Genomic DNA, 27,861 nt, shown 5'->3' with positions numbered 1-27,861 from the left:
GTATGTCCACGACCCTCTTATTTACTTCCCGGAGGTCTTGTACCGGTCGGTAGTCATTTGTGTGAGGCTTTTTGACCGGCAGTAAGGGGGTGTTCCAGGCAGACTGGCAAGGAACTAGTACCCCTAGGCTTCGTAGTCTCCGGATGTGTGGCTGGATCCCCTTCTAGGCCTCCTGAGACATGGGGTATTGTTTGATCCTTATCGGACTCTCTCCTGGCTTGAGCTCTACCAGGACTGGGGTCCTATGAGCGGCTAGTCCCATCCCCCCTGTCTCTGCCCAAACCGAGGGGAATTCTTGTAGCCATCTGTCTATATTATCCTCTCTCGGGAGCGCCTCCTGGTGGAGGAGGTATTCATCCTCCAGTTTCATGGTCAGGACCTGGATGGGGTGGCCCTTGCCATCGGTGACCTGAGGCCCCCCTTGTCTGAAAGTTATCTGAGCTCCAATCTTGGTCAGTAAGTCCCGTCCTAACAGCGGGTAGGGGCATTCTGGTATTACCATAAAGGAGTGGGATACCCGGCCCGTTCCCAAATCTACTGTTCTTCGGGTAGTCCATGAATACTGGCTCATGCCAGTTGCCCCTTGTACCCAGGACTTCTTGCTAGCTAGTTTTCCTTGTGGGGTGCGGAGGACCGAATGTTGTGCTCCGGTGTCGGCAAGGAAGTCAATAGGGGTCTCCTCCACTTTAAGAGTTACCCTGGGTTCGGGGAGAGGGTCCGAACCCTGACTCCCCTAATCACTTAGTTCATCCAGCTCTAGGACTTTTACTCGATCAGTCTTGTTTCCCTTCCCGCCGGCCCTTTTCGGACAATCTCGGGCCCAATGCCCTATCTCCTTGCAGTATGCGCACTGATCCTTCTGCAGCCTCTGCTTCCCCCCGTTGGTGGTTCCTTTACCTTTTCTTGCGTCGTCTGCCAGCTGCCGGAGACGGCGGTCTCGTTCCTCGGGGAAGTCAGCAGTGGTAGCTAGCAGTATTCTGGCCAGGTCTCGAGTCTGCTTACTGCTGGCAGCCGCCATGGTGCGAGCCTGCTTGTCCTCAGGAGGCTCCCGGTTATTATATACCTTTTCGGCTACCACCAGTAAGTCCTGCAGACTTTTTTCTCCTAGTCTATCTATTTTCTGTAATTTTCTCCTAATGTCTACGGCCGATTGGTTTACAAAGGCCATGATAACAGCTGCCTTGCTTTCCGGAGCCTCTGGATCCATGGGGGTATAGGTACGGAATGCCTCCATGATCCGTTCTAAAAAGGCAGCCGGAGATTCATCTTTTTCCTGTTGTACATTTCCTACCTTGGCCAAATTGGTTGGCTTTCTAGCAGCCATTCGGAGACCCCCCCATTAGAGTCTGGCGGTAGACCCGGAGCCTCTCCTTACCTTCTGCCGTGTTGAAATCCCACTGGGGCCGAGTTAAGGGGAAGGAGGCATCTATTTGAGCCTGGTTGGTGGTGGGATTCCCGTCTGCGCCCGGAACTAGTTTTCGGGCCCCATTGAGGTTCTTTCTCTTTCTTCAGTCGTGAACAGGACCTGCAAAAGCTGCTGGCAATCGTCCCACGTGGGCTGATGGGTAAAAAGAACAGAGTCTAATAAATCAATAAGCCCTGCTGGTTTCTCGGAAAATTTAGGATTCTGAGCTTTCCAACTGTAGAGGTCACTAGTGGCGAAAGGCCAATAGTGATGGGGCTGATTCCCCTCTGCGTCTGGGGGTCCGGTGGCTCGCAGGGGCAGAATAGTGGAGTCGGCGGCGGAGGCGGATTGCTCCCTCTGAGCCCTTTGTCTGGTAAAGGGCGGGCTTCCCCCTGGAGCGTTTCCGCCTCCCGCTCTCGGAACAGCGTCTGCCTCCCCCAGAGGGGGAGGATGGTGTTCTTCCGGCATCCTAGAGGGGTTATACGGGGGAGGAAAAATTAATTCTTCTTCAGTACCCCCCTGTAGGACAGGGTAGAGGGGTGCTGAAGGCTGGGTAAGACGTTTCCTCTTCTCTGTCTCCTGCAAAGCAAGAATGGGTTTTGGTTCCGGAGGGAGCAGGGTTAGGAAGGGCTTAAGCCAAGAGGGTGGGTCTTCTACAAGGTCCTGCCAAGTGATAATGTAAGGGAGCTGATCAAGATGGCCCGTCTTAGGCTGAGAGATGATACTCCTGACTCAGTGGATGGTAGGGAGGTCGAAGGTCCCCTCTGGTGGCCATCCGACATTGAAAGTTGGCCACTCGCTAGAACAAAAAAACTGCAACCGACCCTTTCGGACTTCCACACTGAGGTTGTTAGCTCTTCCCCTCACATCCTTAAAGTGATCAATCATAATACTTAGAGGAGTAGTCTGAGTCTGTCCCATAACGTCCGTCCAGTAAGTCCACAGAGCAAAACAGAGAAACACAAAAACAGACAAACAGAGGGCCCCTAGAAAGTCTTCCAACTCCATGGAAGCAAAACGGAAAGCTAGCTTTTGAGGGGATTCCATGTCCCTCCAAAACCGATGAGGGGATTCCACGTCCCTCCAAAGACGACGGCCTCACGCCGACCAGCGGGAGCGACCCGCCTCGTCTCAGACCTTTGAGGGGATTCCACGTCCCTCCGAAACAGATGAGGGGATTCCACGTCCCTCCAGAAGGGAGAATCGGAACGTCTTCCGAAACTCCCGGCCCGTGGTCCTCCAGTGCGTCCACTTAGACCGCGTCAGGCACTACCAGAATTCCAGAAATGAGCTCACACAGAAAAGACAGAACAAACAGACACTAACCGTGGCCAGTCAGGCTCTCCGGGTCGGGGGTCCCTTGGGGGTCTTGGGGATCCCGGGCCGAGCCCCCAAATGTTATGCCCAGAATTCGTGATCCCCAAAGACCACTAGGGAGCCAAGTCCGATGCAAAAGCAAAGAGCCTTTATTCAAGCTAGCTCGAGCTCAATCCTCTACCTGCACATACGCAGCGGTGAGATAACAGGGAAAGAGAGCGAGTTTCAAAAGGACAAAGGTTTTATTGGGGCCTGGGGGCAGTTGGTGAGGTAATGGCTATGGCCTCAGCCGATTGGCTGGGGAAGGGTCCTGGGGAAGGGTCCGAGTCCTGTTAGGCAGGTGAGGGAGGGTTTACTCAAGGGGAGGAGGTGTGGTCAAGGTGAAGGACACAGAACAAGATGGAGTCGGCTGGCGTAGGCCTGCCCTTTCACCGTGAGATAGTTTCTTAGCCTGTCAGAGCATCAGTGTCCCCATTTATGTCTGTGCCCCCCTCCTGTGGTCCTCGGGAAGGTGTGAGCTGAGGACACGTCAAATGCGCAATACATGTATTTAGTAGCGGCTGAATGAGTTTTGAGATAAGTTGCAACCTTCCCCATAAGATTAGCACTCCCATCTCCTTCCGCTGCCACACATAACCACCGCAGGGCACTAAGGCTTAGAAACTGGCTGTTGGAGGGGCGCCTGGTGGCTCGGCCAGTTGAGTGTCTGACTCAGGTCCAATCACGTCATGATCTCACAGTTCGTGAGTTCGAGCCCCACATCGGGCTGGCTGCTGTCAGCACAGAGCCTGCTTCAGATCCTCTGTCCCCCCCCCCCCCACTCTGCTCCTCCCCAGCTTGCATTGTCTCTCTCTCTCTCAAAATAATACATATTTAAAAAAAAAAAAAAAAGAAAAGAGAGAGAGAGGAAGGAAGGAAAGAAAGAAAGAAACTGACCCTGGAGAGCCATGGTCCTCAATGGGCTTGGCCTGCCTCCTGGGTCTATGGTTTATTTAGCTAAGAGTCACCAAAACGGTGTGTTGACTCCAGACCAGTGACTTGTGGTGGTGTTTATCCTTTTGTTCCTAGGACTGTTTTCAAAGTTTTGAATTTTGTTTGCTGTTGTTATTGCTTTGGTTTGGTCTCAGCTGTGCTAACTGCTCTTACTAAGCCTGGTAGACGTTGTTAGACGGCAAAATACCCGGATCAGTGCAGCCCACCTGGACAGAGAAATCGGGGTTCTGCTCTTAGAAGCCCAGGTCGGCCCCAAAGGTAGGGGAACTTCCTGTGACCTTGCCCACTCCGGCCACCAGCCTGAAATAATGACAGACACCAGCTCTGACCCCGGCTTTGTGAGCAGTTGGCCAAAGCCCCTCTGTGCCACAGTAACTGAGTACCAACAGAAGCCACCGACAATCCAGCTGTTTCTTTTCTGCTAACGAGCTTACGTATAATATAAATGGCTTTAGCTTGGGGAATACAGGCGTTGTCGGGATGGGGGCAGTGTGTGGGAATCTTCACACTGTTCCCAAGGACAGAGAGTTTTAGGAAAACAGACTCGCTGGGATCATCCAGGCGTCCCATTGGGACTGGAAAGCCAAGAGGCCCTTTGTTACTGGCTGGTCTTTGACTTTCAGCCCTCCCTGTAAACCGTTAGCCCGAGGCTGGGGCTTGCCGCCATCGGTCAGCATGGAATTTTGGATAGCAAAAGGATGAGGACGTAGGAACAGGAGCAGCATCTCTGGGCCCTCCCAGTGCATGTACACATGCCCAGCACAATCCATTACTCCAAACTAGGAGCTGGGGGTGGTGGCCCACGTGGGTAGGGAGCTTCGGGGCATGTCACTGAGGGAGACCTGAGGCCTCACTGGGGCTACAGGGGCTAGGTTCCTGGGCCTGGGTGGGTTCTCATTGCTGCAGCATCTGGGGCAGCCCCACTGTACAGAGGGCCCATCAAGGCCTCAGTGGATCTTTGTGGAAGGCAGGTATAGGGCCAGGTTGACCCTAATCAAATAGCCTGGGCAGAGGGCACACAGGGACTTCTTGACCTGACGCTAGAAAGGCTTGGGTGATGAGAGTCTCCTAAATTAGTTGTTCTAAGTCCTCCCCGCACAGGAGCATCATCGCTGAATTTCTAAAAGCTAACGATGCCTCAGCCCCACCCCAAACCAATCTAGTCTGCATTTCCGGGCCAGGCGCGGGCATTCATATTATTCCCCAGCCCCCCAGGCGATCTTACCATGTAACCAGATCTGAAAACCACAGTCCCAGACTCAGGGGTAAAAGGCACTTCCCAGGCATCTGAGCAAAGCCCAGGAAATCCACCTGAGTTAGGGAAGCAACAGTTGGGGGCCGGGGAGCTGGTTGAGGGACCCCAGCGTGGCGTCTGGCTTGTTCAAGATTTATTCCTGACGGTCCGTGTTGGGGGCCTTTCCTTCCCCCTCAATTTTTTTTTTTTAACTGTAGTAAAAAAACACAAAATTTACTCTCTTAACCAGTTTTAAATGTTCAGTTCAGTGATATCAAGTACATCCACGCTGCGGTGCAACCCTCCCCACCATCCATCTCCACGGCTCTTTTCATCTTGCAATACTGACCCTGTGTCCCCATTAATCACTAACTCCCCACTGTCCCCAACCCCCAGCCCCTGGCAATCACCACTCCACCGTCTCTTTTACTGCCTCACAGAAGTGCCCTGATGTAGTATTTGTCTTTTTGTGACGGGCTCATTTCACTTAGCGTCATGTCCTCGGGGTTCGTCCATGGCAGAGCAGGTGTCAAAACTACCTTCCTTTTCACTTTTAAAAAAAAAAATTTTTTTAACGTTTTATTTATTTTTGAGACAGGGAGAGACAGAGCATGAACAGGGGAGGGTCAGAGAGAGGGGGACACAGAATCCAAAACAGGCTCCGGGCTCCGAGCTGTCCGCACAGAGCCCGATGCGGGCTCGAACTCACAGACCGCGAGATCATGACCTGAGCCGAAGTCGGCCGCTTAACTGACTGAGCCACCCAGGCGCCCCCCTTTTCACTTTTTTTAATGTTCATTTATTTATTTACTTAGAGCACAAATAGGGGAGAGACAGGGAGAGGGAGAGAATCCCAAGCAGGCTCAGCACTGGCAGCGAGGAGCCTGAAGCGGGAGCTCTATCTCACAAACCATGAAGATTGTGACCTGAGCCGAAATCAAGAGTCAGGCGCTCGACCGACTTGAGCCACCCAGGTGCCCCCAAACTGCCTTCCTTTTTAAAGGCTGAATAATATTCCACTGTTTAGAGTGATGACACTTTGCCTATCGATTCATCTGTTGATGGACGCTCGGGCTGCTCTCGCATTTTGGCTATCGGGCACAGTGCTGGTACCAGCATGGGGTAGATACCAATCTCTTCAGGACCCTGCTCGTAGTCCTTTGGGCGTGTATACCAGAAGTGAGAGTGCTGGAGCCCATGGTCATTGTATTTTTAATTTATTGAGGAACCTCCCTCCTGTCTTCCATAGCAGCTGCAGCCTTTCATATTCCCACCCACGGTGCACGAGGTCTCACATTTCTCCATATACTCTCAACACTTGTTTTCTGGTTTTTTGACGGTAGCCATTCTAACAGGCATGAGGCAGCATACTGTGGTTGGATTTGCATTTCTCTAATGATCAGTGATGCAGAACATCTCTTCCATTGCTTATTGTCCATTCAGAGATCTTCTCTGGAGAAACTTCTGTTCAAGTACTTTGCCTATTTTTGAATTGGGTTGTTTGGTTTTCTTTTTCTTTTTCAAGTTTATTTGAGCGTGAACGGGGGTAAGGAGAGAGAGAGGGAATCCCAAGCAGGCTGTGCACCATCAGCACAGAGCCTGACGCAGGGCTCGAACTCACGACCCGTAAGATCATCACTTGAGCCGAAATCAAGAGTCGGACGCTTAATCAACTGAACCGCCCCGGTGCCCCTCTGTCATTTGGTATTCCGTTGTTGAGTTTAGGAGTTCTCTATGTATTGCGGATATTAATTCCAAATATTTTCTCAGTGCTGGAGACCTTTGTAACCCCAGTCTTCAATATCAGTAGATCAGAACTAAGAAAAAGTTGGTGTGGTTCAGAAGTTGCTAAGAGATTTGGCGTTCTTGATAGATACTTCTGGAAGTGACGAGGATTTGGCTGTGATTCGCAGGTGGGGAGCCTTCCACTTGGGGACTGACCATTTTAATTTGACCTGACTGTGGGGAGTAGCACAGATCCAACGATGGCTTTTCCCAACAGGCTGTGTTGAGCCAGGAAATTGTTAAAGATGGGACAAAGACATCCTTGAAGTGGTTAAAAGCTAAGTAAGGAAAAACAGAGATGCCTAGGAGGATAGAAACTGGGGGTCTTCCGGCAACTAGTATTTTTCAGGGCTCAAAGATGCTGTACTTGGGAACCTCTCTATGAACATATAGTGGCTGGTCATTAGAAAATGTTTGTTTCTTCATAGAAGTACTGTAAGCAATTCTCCCAATGTTCTTTCGCATACTGAGGTGTCACATCTTGGTGGGAGGAGCGAGAATGAGGCACGGTAGCAGAATTGGACCCACTTCGAGCCGTGCCTGAGGGGTGGGCAGACAAAACCGTCTCTCATTCAAACCCCTGGATCGATGCTGACAAGCTGGGCTGGAAGGAAATCCAGGAGGCCCAATTGTAGCTTCCCCGTGGAAAGCTCAAAAGCAACCCATAAAGAGTACCCTGAGGGACCGTCATATTGCCGCATTTCAATTAAACCCTTACAGGCTCTCCTTGGAGAAAATGCAAATGTGTGCACTGCTTGATAGGTCCCTGCTATTTTCATCCCTTATGCAATGAACACAGGGCTCTCCTGACCCAAATCTCTCGGTGGTTCCTCAGTACCGCCCAGTGCCTTTCCCCCACACCTGCCACGAAACCCTAACCCTTGGTGCCCTGTGCTGTCCATCACCCCGGCTTCGTCTGGGGGGGCTGCAGAACGCCCATCCATACAGCGCTTCCCCCACATCTCCAGCTCTGGGAAGCACGGACTTCCCACTGAGGCTGATTTAGTGGCTTGCCCGGGGTCACAGTGTCACGCGAGACTATACCACCAACAGCAGACTCTGGAACACCTCATTTGTCGTCCACAAGAACTTGACCTGCCACAGAGTCCGAGGCTAGAGCTACAGATCAGCACTTCCCAGCTATTTACGGGCCGCAGCTTCTGTTTAGGTTTGTGACAGTCTCCATCTCTGAGCATCCCCTTCCAGGCAGGAGAGTGCCCTAGTGGGGTTTCCCGCTGAGGTGTTCGTGAGTCGGGGCGTGGACGGGAGGGGAGGGACCGGCACCCATCAAGCCTAGGGCTTCACAAATAGCGTCAGGTGACCCGGCCCGCAGGCCTCTGAGCCGCTCTCACGACTGGTGCCAAAGCCACCTGCCAAGTACGCTTGTCACTTTGTGTTTATCTTTAAATCAACCTAAAACCAGTTCACCTTTTTATCCCCCCTCATCTCAGGCCAATTATTATTTGTGAAACTATGGCTTTGGTATGCTGGGAGACACCTGGTACTCTAAGATACGTTAAAATATGAGCAAAACTAGTACGATGTTTTTAAACGTCTTTGAACTGCATTCCACCGGAAGTCCTCTGGTGGCTGCCAGAATAGCACAGTTTGGGGAAGAAAGCGCCTCACTTTATCAGATGCTCGTGATTCAGTCAGTCCTTACATACCTGCAGGCTGGAGGCATGATTGTCATTTTTCCGTTGGGGAAACTGAGGCTCAGAGAGTTCAGGGAGTAGTAGTAAGATCATGCAGAGAGGGGGTCATGGGGCTGGGACTGGAACCCAGAGTCTTGACTACCAAAGCAACCCCCGCCTTCCTTCCCCTCTGCCAGGCAAGCCGATGAGCCTTTGGTGGAATCGCTGCGTCTGTCGTCCCCCTGGCCCTAACTCCATCCTTCCTTTCTTCCGCAGTCCACCCTGGGCTTCGTGGCCCTCGTGCTGAGCACCCTCCACACGCTCACCTACGGCTGGACCCGTGCCTTCGAAGACAGCCATTACAAGTTCTACCTGCCTCCCACCTTCACGCTCACGCTGCTGGTGCCCTGTGTCGTTATCCTGGCCAAAGCTCTGTTCCTGCTGCCCTGCTTCAGCCGCAGACTCTCCAGAATCCGGAGGGGCTGGGAGAAGGACGGTGCCGCCAAGTTTATGCTGCCGATGGACCACGCCCTGGCCCAGAAGACGAGCCACGTGTGAGGTGCCCGCCTCTGGCCCCAGAAACCAGACACAGGCAGGACAGTGCCCTGGGCCTGTCGGGGCTGCTTTTCTCGATCGAGCAGGACGGTGAAATTGTGCACACATTGGTGGTGTGAGGTCTGAATTCCTGGGACGCCAATGTAGGTGGCAACATTCAGAATGGCACACACGTGTGTGTGTGTGTGTGTGATATATATGTTCATGTATATTTCATATATATATACATATATATATATAACAGGATTTGCATTTATACTTAAAGAGTTGAGCCCCTGAGATTTCAACTTGTAGATTTAAAAGCAAGAGCCAGATGTTAGAACAGCAGCTCACACTGTTGTGATCTCTGCAGAAATAGACACACACTCTTTGCACAGAAAAGGCAGTAAGAGGCTCGTACCTTGGTGGATTCCATCCATTTGTGTCCCACTCCCTTTTTGCTGCTTTCCCAAGGCTTTTGTCGAGTTGGAGCCCAAAGGGGGCAGATAAGAGCTCTGCCTGGAGCCTCATGGGATCACAGGGTGGAAGGGTCGCCAGCGAGCAGGGGGTGGGCTCCTCCCTCATTCACCTTCAGTGGCAGCAGGAGGTCAGGTGGTTGCTAGGACCCTGGGGGGTGAGCCTGGTGTCTGTGCCCTGGGAGCAAATTAAAGATGAGTCCTTTGCAGGGTAGGGGGTGCAGGGGGTCGGGGCCGAAGCTGTCCCCTCTAATCCTCCTTGAGCTGGGGAGATTTTTTTTTTTTTTTTCCTGAAAGTCAGAAGTCACCACAGCGGCTACACATTGATCCTCCTGCGGGAGTGTGAAGTCACCTCCGCGTAGGAGCCACTAATGAACCGTCTTGAGAACAAGGGTAATTTTTTTTCCCTCCTTTAAGTTGGTGATGACTGTTCTTCAAACCACTGTGCCTTCTCACCTTTCAGATCATTAGTTTGGATATCTCTTAGGAAGGCCCAGAGCAGGCCCTCTGGAAATCAGTTCGAGGGGGAGGGGGAAACGTAGCAGACAGCCCTCAGCATCACAGCTGAGGCTTTTCTCAGACCCGCCCAGGGCACCGAAGGACTGACTGTCCCCGCTGAACTGGTCCTGTGGAAAAACCTTGGGACCTCATCAGATGCCCTCTGCTGCTGCCAGGCAGAGAACCTGCCAGAAAACCTCACTGGCTCCAACTTCCACACTGCTCCAGGGAAAACAGGGAGCACGTGGGCAATGGTGACCCCAAGGATCACCAACCCCAGTCAGTTACACTCAGAATAGTTGGGAGGGTCTTTTCTACCAAAGCTGCAAACTCGTCAGACTGCTGCCCCAAAGCACAAGAGGCTGGACTCCAACCAGGGCCGCAGGACACGTGTCCTCGAAGCCCATGCCAACCCTTGCTGGTTCCTACTGAAACTGCTGTGATTTCCCCTGTGGATAAATAGCTGTTCTTGGCTGAGCCCCCCGACCCCAGAACCAGGATGATCTGGACCTGTAGCCACAGAGGGGACAGGGTCCCAACGGAAGACACGAGTGGGACAAACACTGACCTCTGCTCCAAATGGGGAGTGTGGGTCTTCCAGGCCACAGGTGTCTTAGGAGCACGGTCAAGCCAGCAAAGGCTGGCGAGACAGCGCTACGAGAAGAGGATGCCCCTGCCTCCCCCAGAGAGGCTTCATGAGCTCATGTCTGCAGAACGCATTAGGGTCCTTTAGTGAAAAGGGGGTGGAAAAAAAAAAAGCCAAGTGCAAGAGTATCTCATTAGGCCGGTGACTGATGGAGGGAAGGTGGCGCAGGCGAAGCTGTCTGCTTCCTGCAGATGTTTTCCTTCTGCTCCTGCAAGGCTGAGCTGCAGAAGTTCGCCTTCCACATGGGCCCCGATGCAGCGGCGCCGTGATCCTCGGAGATGCTCGCTGAAAAGGAGGCAGGCGAAGCACAGATTCCAGCGTTTGCTGAACACAATGAGGGCCCTTCAGAGTCCTGCTGATTGGAAGCAAGGAGAACATGGGCGACTGGGATCCACCAGGATCTCCAACCCCAGGCAGTACTGGTGGCCTTCCTTCTCTGGCCCTCCTCCCTGGGCCCAGGGAATTTGCTTATACCAAAGATGCTGACACATGGCAAAATCCAGCATGCTCCCTCCCCTTCCCCGTCCACCTCCTGCTGCAGGTGCTCCTAAGAGAAGAAAATGGTTCCGAGGTGGGGGTGGCAGGAGGGAACAGGTGCAGCAGGGGACCTGGCCACCCACCAACTGGACAGTCAACTCATGAAAGGCGGGGGGGGGGGCTGTGTGTTGGGCCTTGATCTAGTGTCTGCTGCTCTTCCCTACCTCACCAGGCAGCTGGCAACAGCACCCCCCATGAGAGTGGGTCATTCCCTTTCAGCCTGGTAAATTCTATGTGCCTCTGGGTACAAAAGTGCCTGAACCAATGTGCTCCAGAAGTCCTAAATGCCATGGTCTGAGGTTTAAAATCAATGCCATTGAAACAGTCTGTGTATTTTGTGTTTGAAACCTTGTAGGGCTTGTCTAAGAAGCAACAGAAATAAACCCCTAACCTTCTGTGAACTTCAGGCTTTTATTTCTGTCCCGCCGATCACCTGCCCACTCATTCGCTCGTTGGCTCAGTGAGCCTTCTGACTGGCGCTTGCTCTGAGGCAATATGCAAGGTGAGTACAGAATGATCTGGGCTAGAGCTCACCTCTGAGGAAGCGTAGACATGAAGATCTTCAGCAACAGGCAAGGAAGGACATGGAGGAGATCCAGGTGACAACGTGGTGGCGGTGGCAGGATGCGGAGGAGGGGGGATGCGAAAGGGGCATCCAAAGCCCCTTCCTGGAAGGCTTCCTGGAGGGGGCGGCATCTGTGCTGCTGTCAGAAGGCTGCAGCCTTGAATGCAGGTGAGAGCTGCAGTGCTTCTCAAACTAGAATGTGCACAGGAGCGCATGTGGATCTTGTTCAAACGCAGCTCTGAGTCACGGATCTGGGATGAAGCCGAACCTGTGCATTTCTAATAAGCTCCCAGGTGCCCTGGATGGTGTTGATCCTCAGGGATCAGGGCTGAGATGGCTTCCTTCGTCCCCCTTGTACTGCGTCTCTGCCTTGTTACCAACTTCCCCAGGACGTTGGTCCCCTGGCTGCCCTGGAGAGCTGTGCCCCTGCACACTGCAGATGTGGCTGCGACCCCTGTTCTCTGAAAGGCAGAAGGAGCAAACACGCACCCCACCAGAGCCACAGGCTTGCGCTCTGTGTGTTCCATGTGGGATGTCCCCTGGGTGGTCCCACAAGTCGGTCCTGGGTCCATCAAGAAAACAAGAACTCTTCAGAGAACAGCCACCTATCATGCAGTCAACCTTTTCTACTGAAGCAGAACTGGCTTACTGTATAGGGAAGAAAAAACCCATACGCACAAAGCAGTCTAGTGGCTAAAAACCATTTCCTGGGAACAATGACCGAAAGATGGCCTTGAGCCCCTGATAAGAGTTTTCCAAAGAAAGAACCATGGTCAGAAAACAACTTCACTACAATAATTTTCAACAGCAAAACAAATCTCATGCTTGGAGTTTTGTTTTTCTGCTCTGTGTCCTTCCACACATCACGGTGAGAGAGTTAAGCTTTAAAAGTGGGGGCGCCTGGGTGGCTCAGTCGGTGAAGCGTCCGACTTCGGCTCAGGTCATGATCCCACGGTTCGTGAGTTCGAGCCCCGCGTCAGGCTCTGTGCTGACGGCTCAGAGCCTGGAGCCTGTTTCCGATTCTGTGCCTCCCTCCCTCTCTCTCTCTGACCCTCCCCCGTTCATGCTGTCTCTGTCTCTGTCTCAAAAATAAATAAACGTTAAAAAAAAAAATTTAATAAAAAGTGATAGAATGTCCATTATTAAGTTCGTGTGTGGTTTCACACAAGAACTAAGGAACAACCAGAATGACTTACGTAAGTTTAAGAGAAGATTTATCACTCAGCTACTTGATAAGCTGAATCTTTTCCGAAAGCAATGACGTGGGCCCTTGGAAGTACAGAAGCTTGCTTCTACTGGGTCACTGCCCTGGTGTCTTTACAAAGAGGAAGCTAGAACCGTTAGAGCAGAAATTCTCAATCTTACCAGACCAGCACCAGCTTTTTCTAATGAATACTTGAAAATCTATTTTTACTAACCTAAAATGAAATTCAGAAATAGAACCTACCTATGCATATATTTTGTAAATCAATATAATAAGTTCTTAATTAAAACAAAATAGAGGGGCACCTGGGTGGCTCAGTTGGTTAAGCGTCTGACTTCGGCTCACGTCATGATCTCATGGGTCGTGACTTCGAGCCCCGTGTCAGGCTCTGTGCTGACAGCTCAGAGTCTGGAGGCTTGCTTCGGACTCTGTGTCTCCCTCTCTCTCTGCCCTCCCCAGCTTGCACTCTGTCTCTCTCTCTCTCTCAAAAATAAATAAAAAACGTTAAAAAAAATTAAAAAATACATTTATATAAAATGAAAATAATTTACACTAATATATACAATACTGATAATAGTAATTATTATGAGTAATAATCATACAGTAATTGGTTTCAGGAGACATACAATAATACTCAACATTGTTGACCTTCTTTATAACTGACATTTTATTTTTTTAAGTTTATTTATTATGAGAGAGAGAGAGAGAATCCCAAGAAGGCTCTGCAGTGTCAGTGCAGAACCCGACGTGGGGCCTGAACCCACAAACCAGGAGATCATGACCCGAGCCAAAATCAAGAGTCCAATGCTCAACTGACTGAGCCAACCAAGTGTCCCTTTGACATTTTAAAGTAAGGGCTAAAGAGGGGCACCTGGCTGGCTCAGTTGCTTAAGTGTCCACTCTTGATACCAGCTCAGGTCGTGATCTTGGGGTCATGGGATCGAGCCCCATGTTGGGGTCTCCCTGACAGCATGGAGCCTGCTTGGGATGCCCTCTCTCCTCCCCCTGGCCCTTCCCTGTTTGCATCTCTCAAAATAAATAAATAAACTTAAAAGAAATATAAGGGATAAAGGAAGTGTGTGTGTGTGTGTGTGTGTGTGTGTGTGTGTGCATGCACACACATGCACTGAGTGTCTGAAACAGTATTGAATGCTGTGGAGAAGCAACGTGCAGAGCAGTAAGTGTCCACTGAATTTGAAAATAGGGAAACTACGGTGAGAATGTCGAGGCGGTGTTGGAGGACTGGGGAGGAATGGAGACGCTAAGGAAATGGAGACTAGTTCTGGACAACTCATCCAAGAGTTGGTTATAAAGTGGGAGAGAGAGAGGATTGGTAACTGGGGAGAAATCGAGGGACAGAAAGAGAGCTCGTTTTTTTTTTTTTTTCCATGGTTTTAATCTGAACGTGTTTTGGGTGTTCCTGGAAAAGAACAAGATAAACAGGAGTGGCTGAAGACAAGAGAGACAGAGACAGAATGGGAATCCCAAGTCCTAGAAGATATGGAAAGAGCACAGGTGGCTTCAGTGAGAAGGAGGAGTGGCCTGTCTTTTAAAACTAGGTTACAAATAATTGTTGGATAAAGTGAAAAAGGAGCTGTCCAGGGAAGCTTAATAGGGGGTTAACCAAATGAAACAACTGGTTTATAACATTTTTTTGTCTAAGGTGAAACATACTAAGTTTGTTTCCTGGGAAGTGTGCCAAGTGGAGGTTTTGCCCAGTTAAATTCTGTTTCCCCCACCACTTTCTGTAGTAACTCCAGGTCCTTTATCTGAGTTCAGGTTGACCTCTAATAGTTATGCAAAATTCTCTGGCTTCATGTTTGTGTCCTCTGTGGAGAAATGGGCAGTCACAAATGGAACCTTTGATACACTTCGCAACCAAAAGCCTCAATGTCAATCCTCCCATAAAGTGAATTATCAACCCCTTGTTTATTGAGTGTTGATTTCATTTACCAGACCAGAAGCCTAGCTTATTTCTATAATTTCTATCATAGGCAGAGCTTACTTCTAAAGGTCTAATCTAGGGGCACCTGGGTGGCTCGGTTGGGCGACCGACTTCGGCTCGGGTCATGATCTCGCAGTCTGTGAGTTCGAGCCCCGCGTCGGGCTCTGGGCTGACAGCTCAGAGCCTGGAGCCTGCTTCAGATTCTGTGTCTCCTACCCCTCCTCTGCTCACGCTCTGTGTCTGTCTCTCAATAATAAATAAACGCTAAAAAAAATTTTTTTTAAATAAAAATAAAAACAGTTAAAACTGTTCCCTTACTAGAGAATTCATTAATGCTTTCACTTTATGAAGAGTCTTCCTGCTACACAGCAACTAGTTCCTGAACAAAAGACATACTTTTTAAAAAAAAATTTTGATGTTTATTTATTTTTGACAGAGAGAGAGCATGAGTGGGGGAGGGGCAGAGAGAGGGAGACACAGAATCCGAAGCAGGCTCCAGGCTCCAAGCTGTCAGCACAGAGCCCGACGCGGGGCTCGAACTCACAGACTGCGAGATCATGACCTGAACCGAAGTCGGACGCTCAACCTACTGAGCCACCCAAGCGCCCCAAAAGACATACTTTTAAATGTACTGCTAAACTCTCAGGAGGTAAGAGAAACCACCATGGCAGGAAATAAATGGGAGCATGCATGCACATACAAATAAACAAGACAATGCTGTCCTTGGCTCCTGGCAAAAGCAAGTTTAAGTCCTTTCTGGAGAAGAGCAACCTCAGTTCAGACCAACCAATGAAAGCTCCATATCTAAGATCAACAAACCACAGGTGAGAATCAGCAGAGGCACAACTCCCAAGGACTTCAAAGAATAGAACTATCAAATAGAGAATAATGATAAACTAAAGGATTAAGAAATAGAATCACAAAAATAAGAAATAAGGCACAATGAAAGGACTTGATATGATGAAAAACAAAAATTCAGGAATGAAAGATTGTTGGAAACAAACCTAATTTGATGGATTTAACTGCAGGTTGAAGAAAATTAGTGAATTGTAAATTGGAGCTGAAGAAATTACCCAGAATGAAAAAAAAAAAAAAAAGAGACAAATAGATAAAAAATACAAAAGAGAGGTTAAAAGTTAAAATGAAAAAGTCTAACATACAAATAAATGGAGCCCCAGGATGAGAGAATGGTAGAGAGGCAAATTTTAAAGAGATAAGGGCTGAGGATTTTCCAAAAGCAATGAAAGACTGAAATCTAAAAAAAGCAGAAAGTGTAATGCATGCCATCGAGCAGGAAAACAAATTTGGAAAATGAAACCACACCCAGGCACACTAAGAAGCTCAAAAAGCAGCTGGAGAAAAGTGACAGATTATTTGCAGTTATGACATTATTACAAACTTAACCAATGGAAATCAGAAAATAGTGATCTAATATCTTGAAAGTGCAGAGAAGAAATAACTGTCAACTTAGAGCAAAACTAATCTTTAAGAAAGAAGGCAAAATAAGGACATTTCAGGTATAGAAAAATTAGAGAGTTTACCAATAGTTCTGATCTCAAGAACTACTAAAAAGTACATTTCAGATAGAAGGAAAACGATCCCAAACGGGGAACCAAAAAAACAAGAAGGAATGATAAGCAAAGAAATAGTGACCATACAGGTACATCTAAACAAGCCATGTCTATATGAAATAATAATCATGGCCACTTGGGTGCTTTTTTAAAAGGCACACTAAAAGACTAGACAACAATGACATGTAAGGTGACTGAGTAAATGATTGAGTTAAAATGTTCTGAGACTCTTGTATCTGTTTGAGAGTGGGAGAAATTACGGACCAATTCAGATTTTGTTAACTAAGCTTGGAAAAATGCCAAAGGTAACCACTAAAAACCTTAAAATATAACATCCAAATCCTCAGGGGAGGAAAAAATGAAATAAGAAAACAAACACAAATTTCAATTCTTAAAAAAGCAAGAAAAGAAAAATAGCATAGAAAAAGCAGCAGATATCAAAAGCAAAAAGCAGATGTTAGAAACAAATCCACCTATATCAATAATCACAATAAATACAAATGCATTAAACTCTTGAGTTAAAAGATAGAGACTGCCAGATCAGATTTTTCAATATAGTTATATGCTATCTACAAGTGGCATACCTAAAAACTAAAGATAAAGCTATAGTAAAAAATGTGTTAGGCAAAAACAAACCAAATGAAAGTTGAGGTGGCTAGATTATTATACAAAGTACACTTTATGTCAAAGATAGTCACTGTATAATGATAAAGATTTAAATATTTTAGAATTGTATGTATTTAATAATGCAGCTTCAAAATACATAAAGCAAAAAAAGGGAGGAAATATAGGGAAATTTATCATTACTGGGAGATTGCAACAAACAAAAAGTTGTGTGTGGGTTTAATTTTTTTTTTTAATCTCTCAGCAAAATAGGAATAGAAGGGAATTTCCTTAATCTGACAAAGGTAATCTATTAAAACTTTACAGCAAATATTATTCTTAATGGTGAAATGTTAGCAGCAGTTCACTTACAATCAAGAACAAAAATGCTCACAATCACCACTCCTACTTAAGACTGTACCAGAGGAAGGGCTGCCTGGGTGGCTCAGTGGGTTGAGCATCCAACTTCGGCTCAGGTCATGATCTCATGGTTCGTGGGCTCAAGTCCCATGTTGGGCTCTGTGCTGACAGCTCAGAGCCTGGAGCCTGCTTCAGATTCTGTGTCTCCCTCTCTTTCTGACCCCACTTGTGCTCTCTCAAAAATAAATAAAACATTAAAAAAAAAAAAAAAGGATTGTGCCAGAGGTACTAGCCAATGCGAAAGAAGAAAATAGTACATGAAACAAATGGTGTATATAGAACAAGAGAAAAAGACACAAAGCTCATTATTTACAAGTAATAATTTCCTATACTGGAAACCTGAAAGAATCTACAAATCTATAGGTAATAAGAGAGTTTAGCTATTCTTCTTCTTCTTTTTTTTTTTTTTTTTTTTTTGAGAGAGAGAAAGAGCAAGTCGGGGGGTGGGGGCAGGGGCAGAGGGAGAGGGAGAATGTTAAGCAGGCTCCATGCCCAGCTTGGAGCTGACTGGGAGCAGGGAGAGGGTGGGGGAGGGCGCCTTGATTTTAGACCATGGTGAGATGATTTGAGCTGAAATCAAGAGTCAGATGCTTAACCGACTGAGCCACTCAGGTGTCCTGAGAGTTTAGCTATTCTTTTTATTTAAAGATTTTTTAAAATATTTTTTTACTTATTTTGAGAGAGATGGAGGGAAGGGCAGAGAGAGGGAGAGAGAGAATCCCAAGCGGGCTCCATGCTGTCAACACAGAGCCTGACACAGGGCTCGACCCCACAAACCTCGAGATCACGACCCAAGGTGAAATCAAGAGTCAGACACTTAACCAACTGAGCCACCCAGGTACCCTGAGCTATTCTTAAATACGTTTGAATAACTAAAGGAAATCATGTCTAAATAACTATGGAGAAGCATGAGAATGATCCCTCACCAAACAGTATCAACAAAGAGACAGGAACTGACCATGAATCCTGGACTTTCCAGGGTCCAGAACTATGAGGAAATTAATTTGTTTATGCCACCCAGTCTACGGTATTTGTTATGGAAGCCTGAGGGAGGCCAGAAGGCAGAAAGATGACGTATTTAAACTGCTGAAAGACAAAGAGAGTCAACCAAGAATTCCAAATCCAGCAAAACTATACTTGCCATATGAGGGACAAGTAGATTCACTTCAACATGACAGTGTGAGGAGCTCCACTGACCACTCCCTAATGAAACTGGTGAAAATTAGTTTTTAAACCAAGCATTTAAGGCGTCTGGAAATGGTCTTTAGCAAATCACAAATGACAAAACATAGAAGAAAATCTACCCCCCAAAATTGGTAAGAAAGGCAAGAGTGTGTGGTGTCTGAACCAAGACCTCTCCCTCTCTCCCTCTTCCAGGTCGGTAAGGTGAACACTCCAGAATGCTGCAGCCAAGAACCTCAGGCCACTAGCTGAAGCAGGTAAAGAGCTCTCTTCCCAGGAGAAGCAGAACTTCAGGGCTCCCCATTGTATCCCCAGCTTCCTATTGCTGAGGCTAATTCTAAGCAAGTACGGTTGAGAGGTGCAGCCTCCTTTCTTCTGCTCAGCCCCCACTCGTAGAACAGAGGCCCCTACCTTGGGTGTGGCATGCTGAGAATACTGGGCCCCCAATTACCCTTGTTCCAGCTCATGAGGTAGTGGCTCCATGCCAGGAGAGGCAAACCAAAGGGACTTCAGGCTGCTGCCACCACCCTACAGTCATCACTCAGCTCCTAGAGCTGGACTCAGAAGCTTGCCATTGTTCCCACCCATAGCTCTAGAGCCCTGGCTCAGCGATTTGTCTAAGCCAGAGAAGCAGGCTACAAAATGGGAGAGCTCCTAATCTTTTCCCAAAGGAACTGACTTCATTTTCAACAGAGCATGGAGAAGTTCAAACCTAAGGGCGCTGTCAAGAACACTGGAGGTTTTGAAAAAAGGCAACGGGGAGATTTCATGGATTTTTAAGAAAATACAGCCTGTCAGCTGGCTAGTTTACAAGAGAACCATGGAGAGAGATGGCGGGAAGGAACCCTCCTGGGGTCAGAACAAATATCAAACACAGAGCTTAGAAGCTACTCCTTCTAAGGAGCCACACTTTGATTGGATTAGTCTGTAGAACAATTTGTGCCCCAGGGCATTACTGGAAACAATAGAGCAATCATCTAGCAGTTAGTGGAGTTTAACAGCTAGACTGTGGTCTGGGAAAGAAGGAGAACCCTACCAACACCACTGTCATCCCAAGGGAACTGTGGGTATTTCCAAGTTGGAAATACACTGTACAGCAGGGAGGAAATAGATGTCATTAAAATAATCCACTCACTAAAAAACAAGCAAATAAAAATAAAAAGCCCTGGGTGTGTGTGTGTGTGTGTGTGTGTGTGGCGGGAAAGGGGAGGAGTTATACACTACATTATCTAAAATGTCTAAGTTTCCAACAGAAAATTAGGAGGCATGCAAGAAACAGGAAAATACAACCCATACATTGTGAAAAAATAATAATAAGGCAACAAAAACTGCCTGTGAAAATGACCAGATACCAGATTTCACAGAAAAAAACTTCCAAATACCCATTAGAAATATGTTCAAATATGAAAGAAATGAACATATTCACAGGTAAACAAAAACTAATATTAGTATATATATAATTTATATAATAAATATAATTAATATAATATAATATGAGATAATTCATCACTAGCATATCTGCTATTACAAGACATACGAAAGGGAGTCCTTCAGGACAAATTAATAGGACACTAGGTAATAACTCAAATCCACATGAAGAAATAAAGAACACTGGTAAAGGTAACTACAGAGATAAATACACAAATACACCCTTTATTTGTAACTCTTTCTCCCATCTTGTCACCGAGACCCCAAGACCTGGCCTGCGTACCTGCTTGTACCCACTGACCTTGGACCCACATTTTTCCTCAAGCTCTTCTTTCTAGCTTATCTCTGAATTCAGGCAAAAGACCCTACAGGTGTAACATCCCAGTGATGGAAACCAAAACTATCCCTCAAGCAATAATGACTGGATTTTGTTCAACAACTCACCTGGTGTAGTTTCTGTGATTCACCAAGGAGCGAATACATATTAGTTTGTTTGCAATCTGAAAGACAACACAAAGCAATAATTACATATCTGTGTTGATGGGCACACGGTGTATAATGATGTAATTTGTAAAACAGCACAAAGGAGGGAGGACAGAATAAACAGGAGCAAAGTTACTGAAATGAAGTTACTATTGAAACCAAGTTGGTTACAAGTTGGTTATTAACCCAAACTAAATGGTTATAAGGTAATATATCAATTAGAAGTCCCAACACAACCAATAAGAAAATAAGTTAAAATATATAGTAAAAGAAATGACAAGGGAATTGAAATTGCACACTAGAAAATGTCTATTTAACACAAGAGAAAGAAAGAATGGAGAAACCGAGGAATAAAAAAGAAGACAGAAAACAAATAGCAAGATGGCAGTCATTAATCCTACCTTATCAGTAATTATATTAAATGTAAAAAGATTTAAAATTCCAGTTAAAAGGCAGAGATTGGCAGAACGAATTTGGTTTTATATGACCCAACTATCTGTTGGCTGCAGAGGCACACAGTAGACTCAAAGTCACAAATAGGTGGAAGTAAAAGGATGGAAAAAGATACACTGGGCAAACAGTACAAAGAAAACAGAACTATATCATGAAAGATTATACAATAAAAGACTACTAGACTTTAAGACAATATTTGTTACTGGAGACAATACTTCATAGTAATAAGCATCAACCTATCAAGAATTTATAACAGTTATAAGCATATATGCACCTAACAATAAAAATGCATCAAGTAAAAACTGTCAGAATTGAAGAGAGAAACAGACCACTCAACAATAATAGTTGGAGACTTCAAGAGCCCATTTTCAGTGACGGGTAGAAAATCTTGATAAAAGATCAATAAAGAAATCAAAGAATTGAACAATATTATAAACCAACAAAACCTAACACACATCTACAGAACACTCCATCCAACAACAGCAGAATATACGTTCTCAAGTACACATGGAACATTTTCCAGGACAGACTATGCAGTAGGCTACAAAACCAGTCTCAATACATTTTAAAAGACTGAAATACAAAGTATGTTCTCCAACCACAGTGGAATAAAACTGGAAAACAACAGAAATACACTTTGGGAATTCACAAATATGTGGAAATGAAGCAACATACCAGCTGGGCAAAGAACACATAACAAGTAGAAATTAGAAAATAATTTGAGATGAATGAAAACGAAACCACAATATACCAAAGCTTATAGGATACAGCTAAAGCAGTGCTTAGAGAAAAATTATAGGTATAAATACTTATATTTAAAAAGAAGAAATAGGGGTATCTGGGTGGCTCTGCCGGTTAAGTGTCCGACTCTTGATTTTGGTTCAGGTCATGATCACACAGTAATGAGATCAAGCCCCACATCTGGCTCTACACTGCCAACAGCACGAAGCCTGCTTGGGATACTCTCTCTCCCTGTCTCTCTGCCCCTCCCCTGCTCTCTTTCTCTCTCACTCACACATTCTCCCTCAAATTAAACTTAAATAAATACACACATACATACATACATACATACATACATACATCTCAAATCAGTAACCTAAGAAACTAACAAAGCAAAATCAAAGGAAACCCATAAAAAGTAGAAGAAAGGAAAATAAGAAAAGAGAGTGGAAATAAGGAAAACAGAAAAGAGAAAAACAACAGAGAAAAACAATTCCCAAAAGAAAAAATCGATTCTTTAAAAATATCAGCAAAATGGACAAACCTAGACTGAGCAAGAAAAACAGAAAGAAACCTTAAATTACTAAAATCAGAAACGAAAGTGGATACATTACTACCAACCTTCCGGAAATAAAATAGATTATAAGAGAATACTATGAGCAATTGTCTGCCAACAAATTAGACAGATTTCTAGGACAAATTCCTAGAAAGTCACAAACTACTGACACCAAGTCAAGAAGAAAATCTGAACAACCTATAACAGGTAAAAAGATTGAATCAGTGATCAAAAAAACTTCCTACAAAGAAAAGACCTAGAGAAGGAGGCTCCACCAGTAAATTCTAACTAATTTTAAAGAAAAATTAATCATAATCCTTCACAAATACTTTCAAGACATAGAAAATATGAGACATTTCCTGTTATGGCTTGAACTGTGTTCCCCCCAAATTCGCATGTTGAAGTTCTAATCCCCAGTACCTCAGAATGTGACCTCATGTGAAGATGGGGTCTTTATGTTTTCTTTTTAATATTTACTTATTTTTAAGAGAGACCAAGCGCAAGCAGGGTAGGGACAGAAAGAGAGGGAGACAGAGGGTCCGAAGCAGGCTCCAGGCTCTGAGCTGTCGGCACAGAGCCTGATGCGGGCCTCAAACTCACGAACCGCAAGATCATGACCTGAGCCAAAGTTGGAAGCTCAACCAACTAAGCAACTGAGGCACTGGAGATGGGATCTTTACAGAGGAAGTAAGTTAAAGTAAGGTCATTAGGGTGGGCCCTAATCTGACTTATGTCCTTATAAAAAGGGGAAATTTGGATAGATGTACACATAGAAGGAAGATGATATGAAGGCTCACAGGAAGAAGATGGCCATCGACAAGCCAAGGAGACAGGCCTGAATAGATCAGAATAGATCTATTCTAATAGGATCTATTCTAATAGGCCTGAATAGATCCTTCCCTGGTCATCTCAGAAGGATACAATCCTGCTGCCACCTTGATTTTAGATTTCTAGACCTAGGAGAACTATGAGACTATATGAGTCAAGAACTATAAGACAATGAATTTTTATTGGTCAAGCCGCCCAGGTTGTAGTACTTTGTTACCACAGCAGCCCATCTAATACACTAATACACTTACTTCCCAGCTCCATCTAGGTAGCCATTATCACCCTGACAATGAAACCAGACAAAGGCATTACAAGAAAACTACAGATCAATACCCTTTATAGATATAGACACTCAAAACAAATCCTTAATAAAATACTAGAAAACTGAACCCAGTAACATATTAAAAAATGTTACAAATCATGGCCAAGTAGAAAAATCAATGCCATATGCCTTATTAATGGAATTAAGAACAAAAATCACATAACCATCTCACTAGATGTGTAAAAAAGCATGTGAAAAACCCAACACTTTTTCATGGTAAAGATACAGGATAAATTAAGTATAGAAGGAAACTTCTTCAGCCTGATAAAGGGCTTATATGAAATATCCCTACCTAACATCATAGTTGATGGTGAAAGACTGGATGCCTTTTTCCTAAGATGAAGAGGAAGACAAGGATGACCTTGTCTTGTCTTACAAGTCTCACCAAATTGTACTGGAGCCCTAGCCTGGACAACTGGGTAAGAAAAGACATAAAAGGCATCCAGATTGGAAAGGAAGAAGTAAATTATCTCTATTTACAGATGACATGATCTGTATATAGAAAATTCTAAGGAATCTACTAAAAGAGCTAATAAATGAATTCAGCAAGGCTTCAGGATAGAAGATCAATACATAAAAATTAGTTGTACTTCTTATCTGAGCAATGAGCAATACAAAAATGCAATTAAGTAAACAATTCCAGTAATAATATCATCAAAAATACTAGAATACTTAAGAATAAATTTAACTCAAGAAACAAGAAAAATCTCAAATTAGCAATCTAACATTGCACCTAGAGGAACTAGAAGAAGAACAAAGATAGCCCAAAGTGATCAGAACAGAAGCAAAAGAAATACATAGAGGCCAAACAAAAAATAGGAAAAAAAAGTGTAAAAAAAAATCAGTGAAACCAGGAAACCAGGATTTGGTTATTTTAAAAGATAAATACAATTGATCAGTCCTTAGCCAGACTCATCAAGAAAAAAAGAGAAAGGACCCAAATAAATAAAATCAGAAATGAAAGAGAAGTAACAATTAACATACAAGGGACTATAAGAAAATACTACAAAAAAAATTATCTGCTGACAAATTGGACAACCTAGAAGAAATGGATATATGCCTAGAAACATACAGTCTTTCAAACTGAATTAGGAAGAAACAAAATCTGATTCATTACTGATTACTGCTAATGAAATTAAATTGGTAATCAAAAGCTACCAAAAAATAAAGTCCAGGGCCATATGGATTCACAAGTGAATTCTACCAAACATTTAAAGAAGAATTAATACCTTTTCTCCTCTAACTATTCCCATAAAGAGGAAGGAAAGCTTTGAAATACATTCTATGAGACCAGCATTACCCTGATACCAAAACCAAACAAAGACACCACAAAAACAAAAAGAAAGCTACAGGCCAATATCCCTAGTGAACACGGATGCAAATGAGCCTCAACAAAATATTAGCAAGCTGCATTCAACAATACATTCATCACAATCAAGTGGGATTTATTCCAGGATGGCAAAGATGATTCGATATTTGCAGGTCAATCAATGTGATACATCACATCAACAAAATGAAGGATAAAAATCATACAATCATCCCAATAGATACAGAAAAAGCACTTGACAAAATCCAACATCCATTCCTGACAAAAACTCTAAACAAAGTGGGTTTAGAGGGACCATACCCCAACATAATAAAGGCCATATATGAAAAACTCACAGCTAACATCATATTTAAAAAAATATGATATTAAAAATGGTTAAAAAAGTGAGAGGTTTTCCTCTAAGGTCAGGAACAAGACCAGAATGCCCACTCTCACCACTTTTATTCAACTAGTACTAGGAGTCCTAGCCATGGCAATCAGACAAGAAAAAGGAATTAAAAGCATCAAAATTGGTAAGGAAGAAGTGAAACTGTCACTATTTGGAGATGGCATGACACTATAAATAGAAAATCCTAAAGACTCCACAAAAAACTACCAGAAGTAACAAACGAATTCAATAAGGTTGCAGGATACAAAATACCCAGAAATCAACAGTGTTTTAATATCCTAATAACAAAGTAGCAGAAACAGAAATTAAGAAAACAGTCCCATTTACAATTGCACCAAAAATAATAAAATACCTAGGAATCAACTTAACCGACTAAGTTAAAGACTAAAACTATAAAATACTGATCGGAAACAATTGAAGACAACACAAATGGAAAGATATTTCATGCTCACGGATTAAAAGCATTAATGTTGTTAAAATGCCCGTACTACCCAAAGCAATCTACAGATTCCATGTGATCCCTATCAAAATACTAACGCATGATCTCGCAGTCTGTGGGTTTAAGCCCTGCATTGGACTCTGTGCCAACAGCTCAGAGCCTGGAGCCTGCTTCAGATTCTGTGTCTCCCTCTCTCTCTGCTCCCTCCTCCACTTGCGCTCTCAGTCTCTCTCTCTCTCTCTCTCAGAATAAAATAAACATTGAAAAAAAAAAAAAGAAGCACGAACAAGTTATGCAAGTGGCCCAAACTGCAAGATTTTATAAGAAATCTATGTCGACCATTTGCACAATATTAAAGAAGAGAAGAAATAAGGAGCCTAGATACAGCAAGAGGAGTCATGAGAATATCAAAGCAACGGCCACGTGTTCTGGAAGACGTAGCAAAGTTGCTTCTGGTTTGGATAAAGAAGAAGCAACTAGGAGGTGATACTGTGACCAAGAACTTTACCTGCGAGAAGGCAAAGGCCTTGTGTGCTGACCTCGTAAATAAACTGCCAGGTGCATCAACAGAAAACGAAGAAGACTTCAAGGCAAGCAGGGGATGGTTTGATAGCTTTAAGAGAAGTGGCATCCGTAGTGTCGTGAGGCACCGAGAGGGTGCGAGTTTGTATGCTAAGGCAGCTGAGGCGTTCGCTATCAAGTTCCAGAAGCTCATGGTTTCTGAATGTTACCTGCAGAAGCAAGTTTTTAACTGCGATTAGATGGGGCTTTTTTGGAAAAAGATGTCAAAGAGGACCTACATTACTGAAGAAGACAATGCAGTGCCCGGTCACAAGCCCGTGAAAGACCATCTCACCCTCCTGTTTGTGCTAAGGCAAGCAGGGATTTCAAAGTCAAGCCCCTGCTCATGTATCATTCCAAGAATCCATGAGCCTTCAGGAAATGCAAGGTGCAGAAGAGCCAGTTAAACGGTCTGTGGAGGTCCAACAGCAAGGCTTGGGTCACTTATATCTTGTTCGTTGAGTGGATCAATGAGGTCTTCGGCTCTGCAGTGAAGAAATACTTTTTAGAAAAGAATTTGCCATTCAAAGCCTTGCTGGTTATGGGTTATGCTCCTGTTCATCCTCCAGGCTCTTAAAGCGATTTACTGGAGGAATTTGAGTTCATTAAGGTCAAGTTCCTTCCTCCCAACACCACTCCAATCCTCTAGCCCATGGAACAGCAAGTCATTTCGAACTTTCAAAAGCTTTACACCAAAGTACTATGTCAGTGATGCTTCGAGGTGACCGAAGGAACAAACCTCACCTTCCAAGAGTTTTGGAAAAATCATTTCCACATCACGAACTGCCTCAAGATCATCGATGAACTCTGGGATGGGGTTACCAAGAAAAAGAATCCTCAATTCTGCTTGGAGAAAACTGTGGCCTGATTGCGTTCTTGCCTTCTCAGAGGGGCTTGCCATGAACACGAGCCACCAGTTGTCAATGAAATTGTGTCTTTGAGGAAGACCATGGGACTGGAGGTGAATGAGGACGACATTCAAGAGCTGGTGGAGGAAGAGAGGCAGGAGCTGGCCACCGACAAACCGATGGAGATGTCGTCTGCAGAGGAGGAGGAGAAAAAGGTAGAGGAATCCCTCACTTCAAACGAGATCAGGGAGATGTGTGAAATGTGGGAAACAGCACAAAATCTTGTAGAAAAGCACCACCCATATAAGTCTGTAGCAGTGCAAGCAATGAATCTGTTTAACGACAATGCAATGTCACATTTCCGCGAAATCCTCAAAAGGAGGCCAAAGCAAGTGTCATTGGATAGGTTCCCTGGTAAGTTGTACAAAAAGAAAAAGTTGCACAAAAAAAGAAAAAGATTCATAGAGAGCAGTGATTCCATTAGTGATAGTGAAAGCTGTCCTACACAATAACCCTCCTCTCTCATCTCCCTCACAGCAGCCACAAAGGTTTTCAAAGGCAAGTGCAGGTTAATTTATTTTTCTTACTATTTTCTATTTTCTTTATCTCTATATTACAGTATTGTAATCATTTTATATGAATATTTTTGGGTTGTGGAACGAATCATCTGAGTTTCCATTATTTCTTATTGGGAAATTCGCTTTGATAGACAAGTGCTTGGATTACAAGCATGTTTCCAGAATGAATTATGCTTGCAAACCAAGGTTTTACTGTATTTTTATTTATTATTATTATTTTTAAAGTAGGCTCCATGCCCACTGTGGGGCTTGAACTCACAACCCTGAGATCAAGAGTCAGTTGGGGCGCCTGGGTGGCTCAGTCGGTTAAGCGTCCGACTTCAGCTCAGGTCACGATCTCGCAGTCCGTGAGTTCAAGCCCCGTGTTGGGCTCTGGGCTGA

At 45.1% G+C, this 27,861-nt stretch overlaps 1 protein-coding gene and 1 long non-coding RNA gene across 4 annotated transcripts in view; one reads left to right on the top strand and one right to left on the bottom strand.

Moving 5' to 3' along the window:
- STEAP3 (STEAP3 metalloreductase) overlaps positions 1-11,460 on the top strand; it is a 57,039-nt gene extending 45,579 nt beyond the window's left edge. For all 3 annotated transcript variants that reach the window (XM_019837996.3, XM_003990708.5, XM_019837997.3), the window contains exon 5: positions 8,645-11,460. In XM_019837996.3, coding sequence (XP_019693555.2) covers positions 8,645-8,926 — 282 coding nt within the window. In that variant the 3' untranslated portion in view covers positions 8,927-11,460. The remainder of the gene's footprint in view (positions 1-8,644) is intronic.
- Positions 11,461-12,636: 1,176 nt separating this feature from the next.
- Positions 12,637-27,314, bottom strand: LOC111561968. Its single transcript, XR_006583100.1, has 5 exons — positions 26,799-27,314; positions 26,350-26,539; positions 26,002-26,224; positions 20,422-20,477; positions 12,637-12,955 (listed from the first exon to the last, which is right to left on the bottom strand). It is a non-coding gene; the product is annotated as an uncharacterized LOC111561968 (long non-coding RNA).
- Between the last annotated feature and the right edge of the window lie 547 nt (positions 27,315-27,861).

This window comes from Felis catus, chromosome C1, assembly GCF_018350175.1.
Source record: "Felis catus isolate Fca126 chromosome C1, F.catus_Fca126_mat1.0, whole genome shotgun sequence".
Taxonomy (NCBI): domain Eukaryota; kingdom Metazoa; phylum Chordata; class Mammalia; order Carnivora; family Felidae; genus Felis; species Felis catus.
Note: the sequence above shows the minus strand (reverse complement) of the source record. Positions and strands in the feature narration are given on the sequence as shown.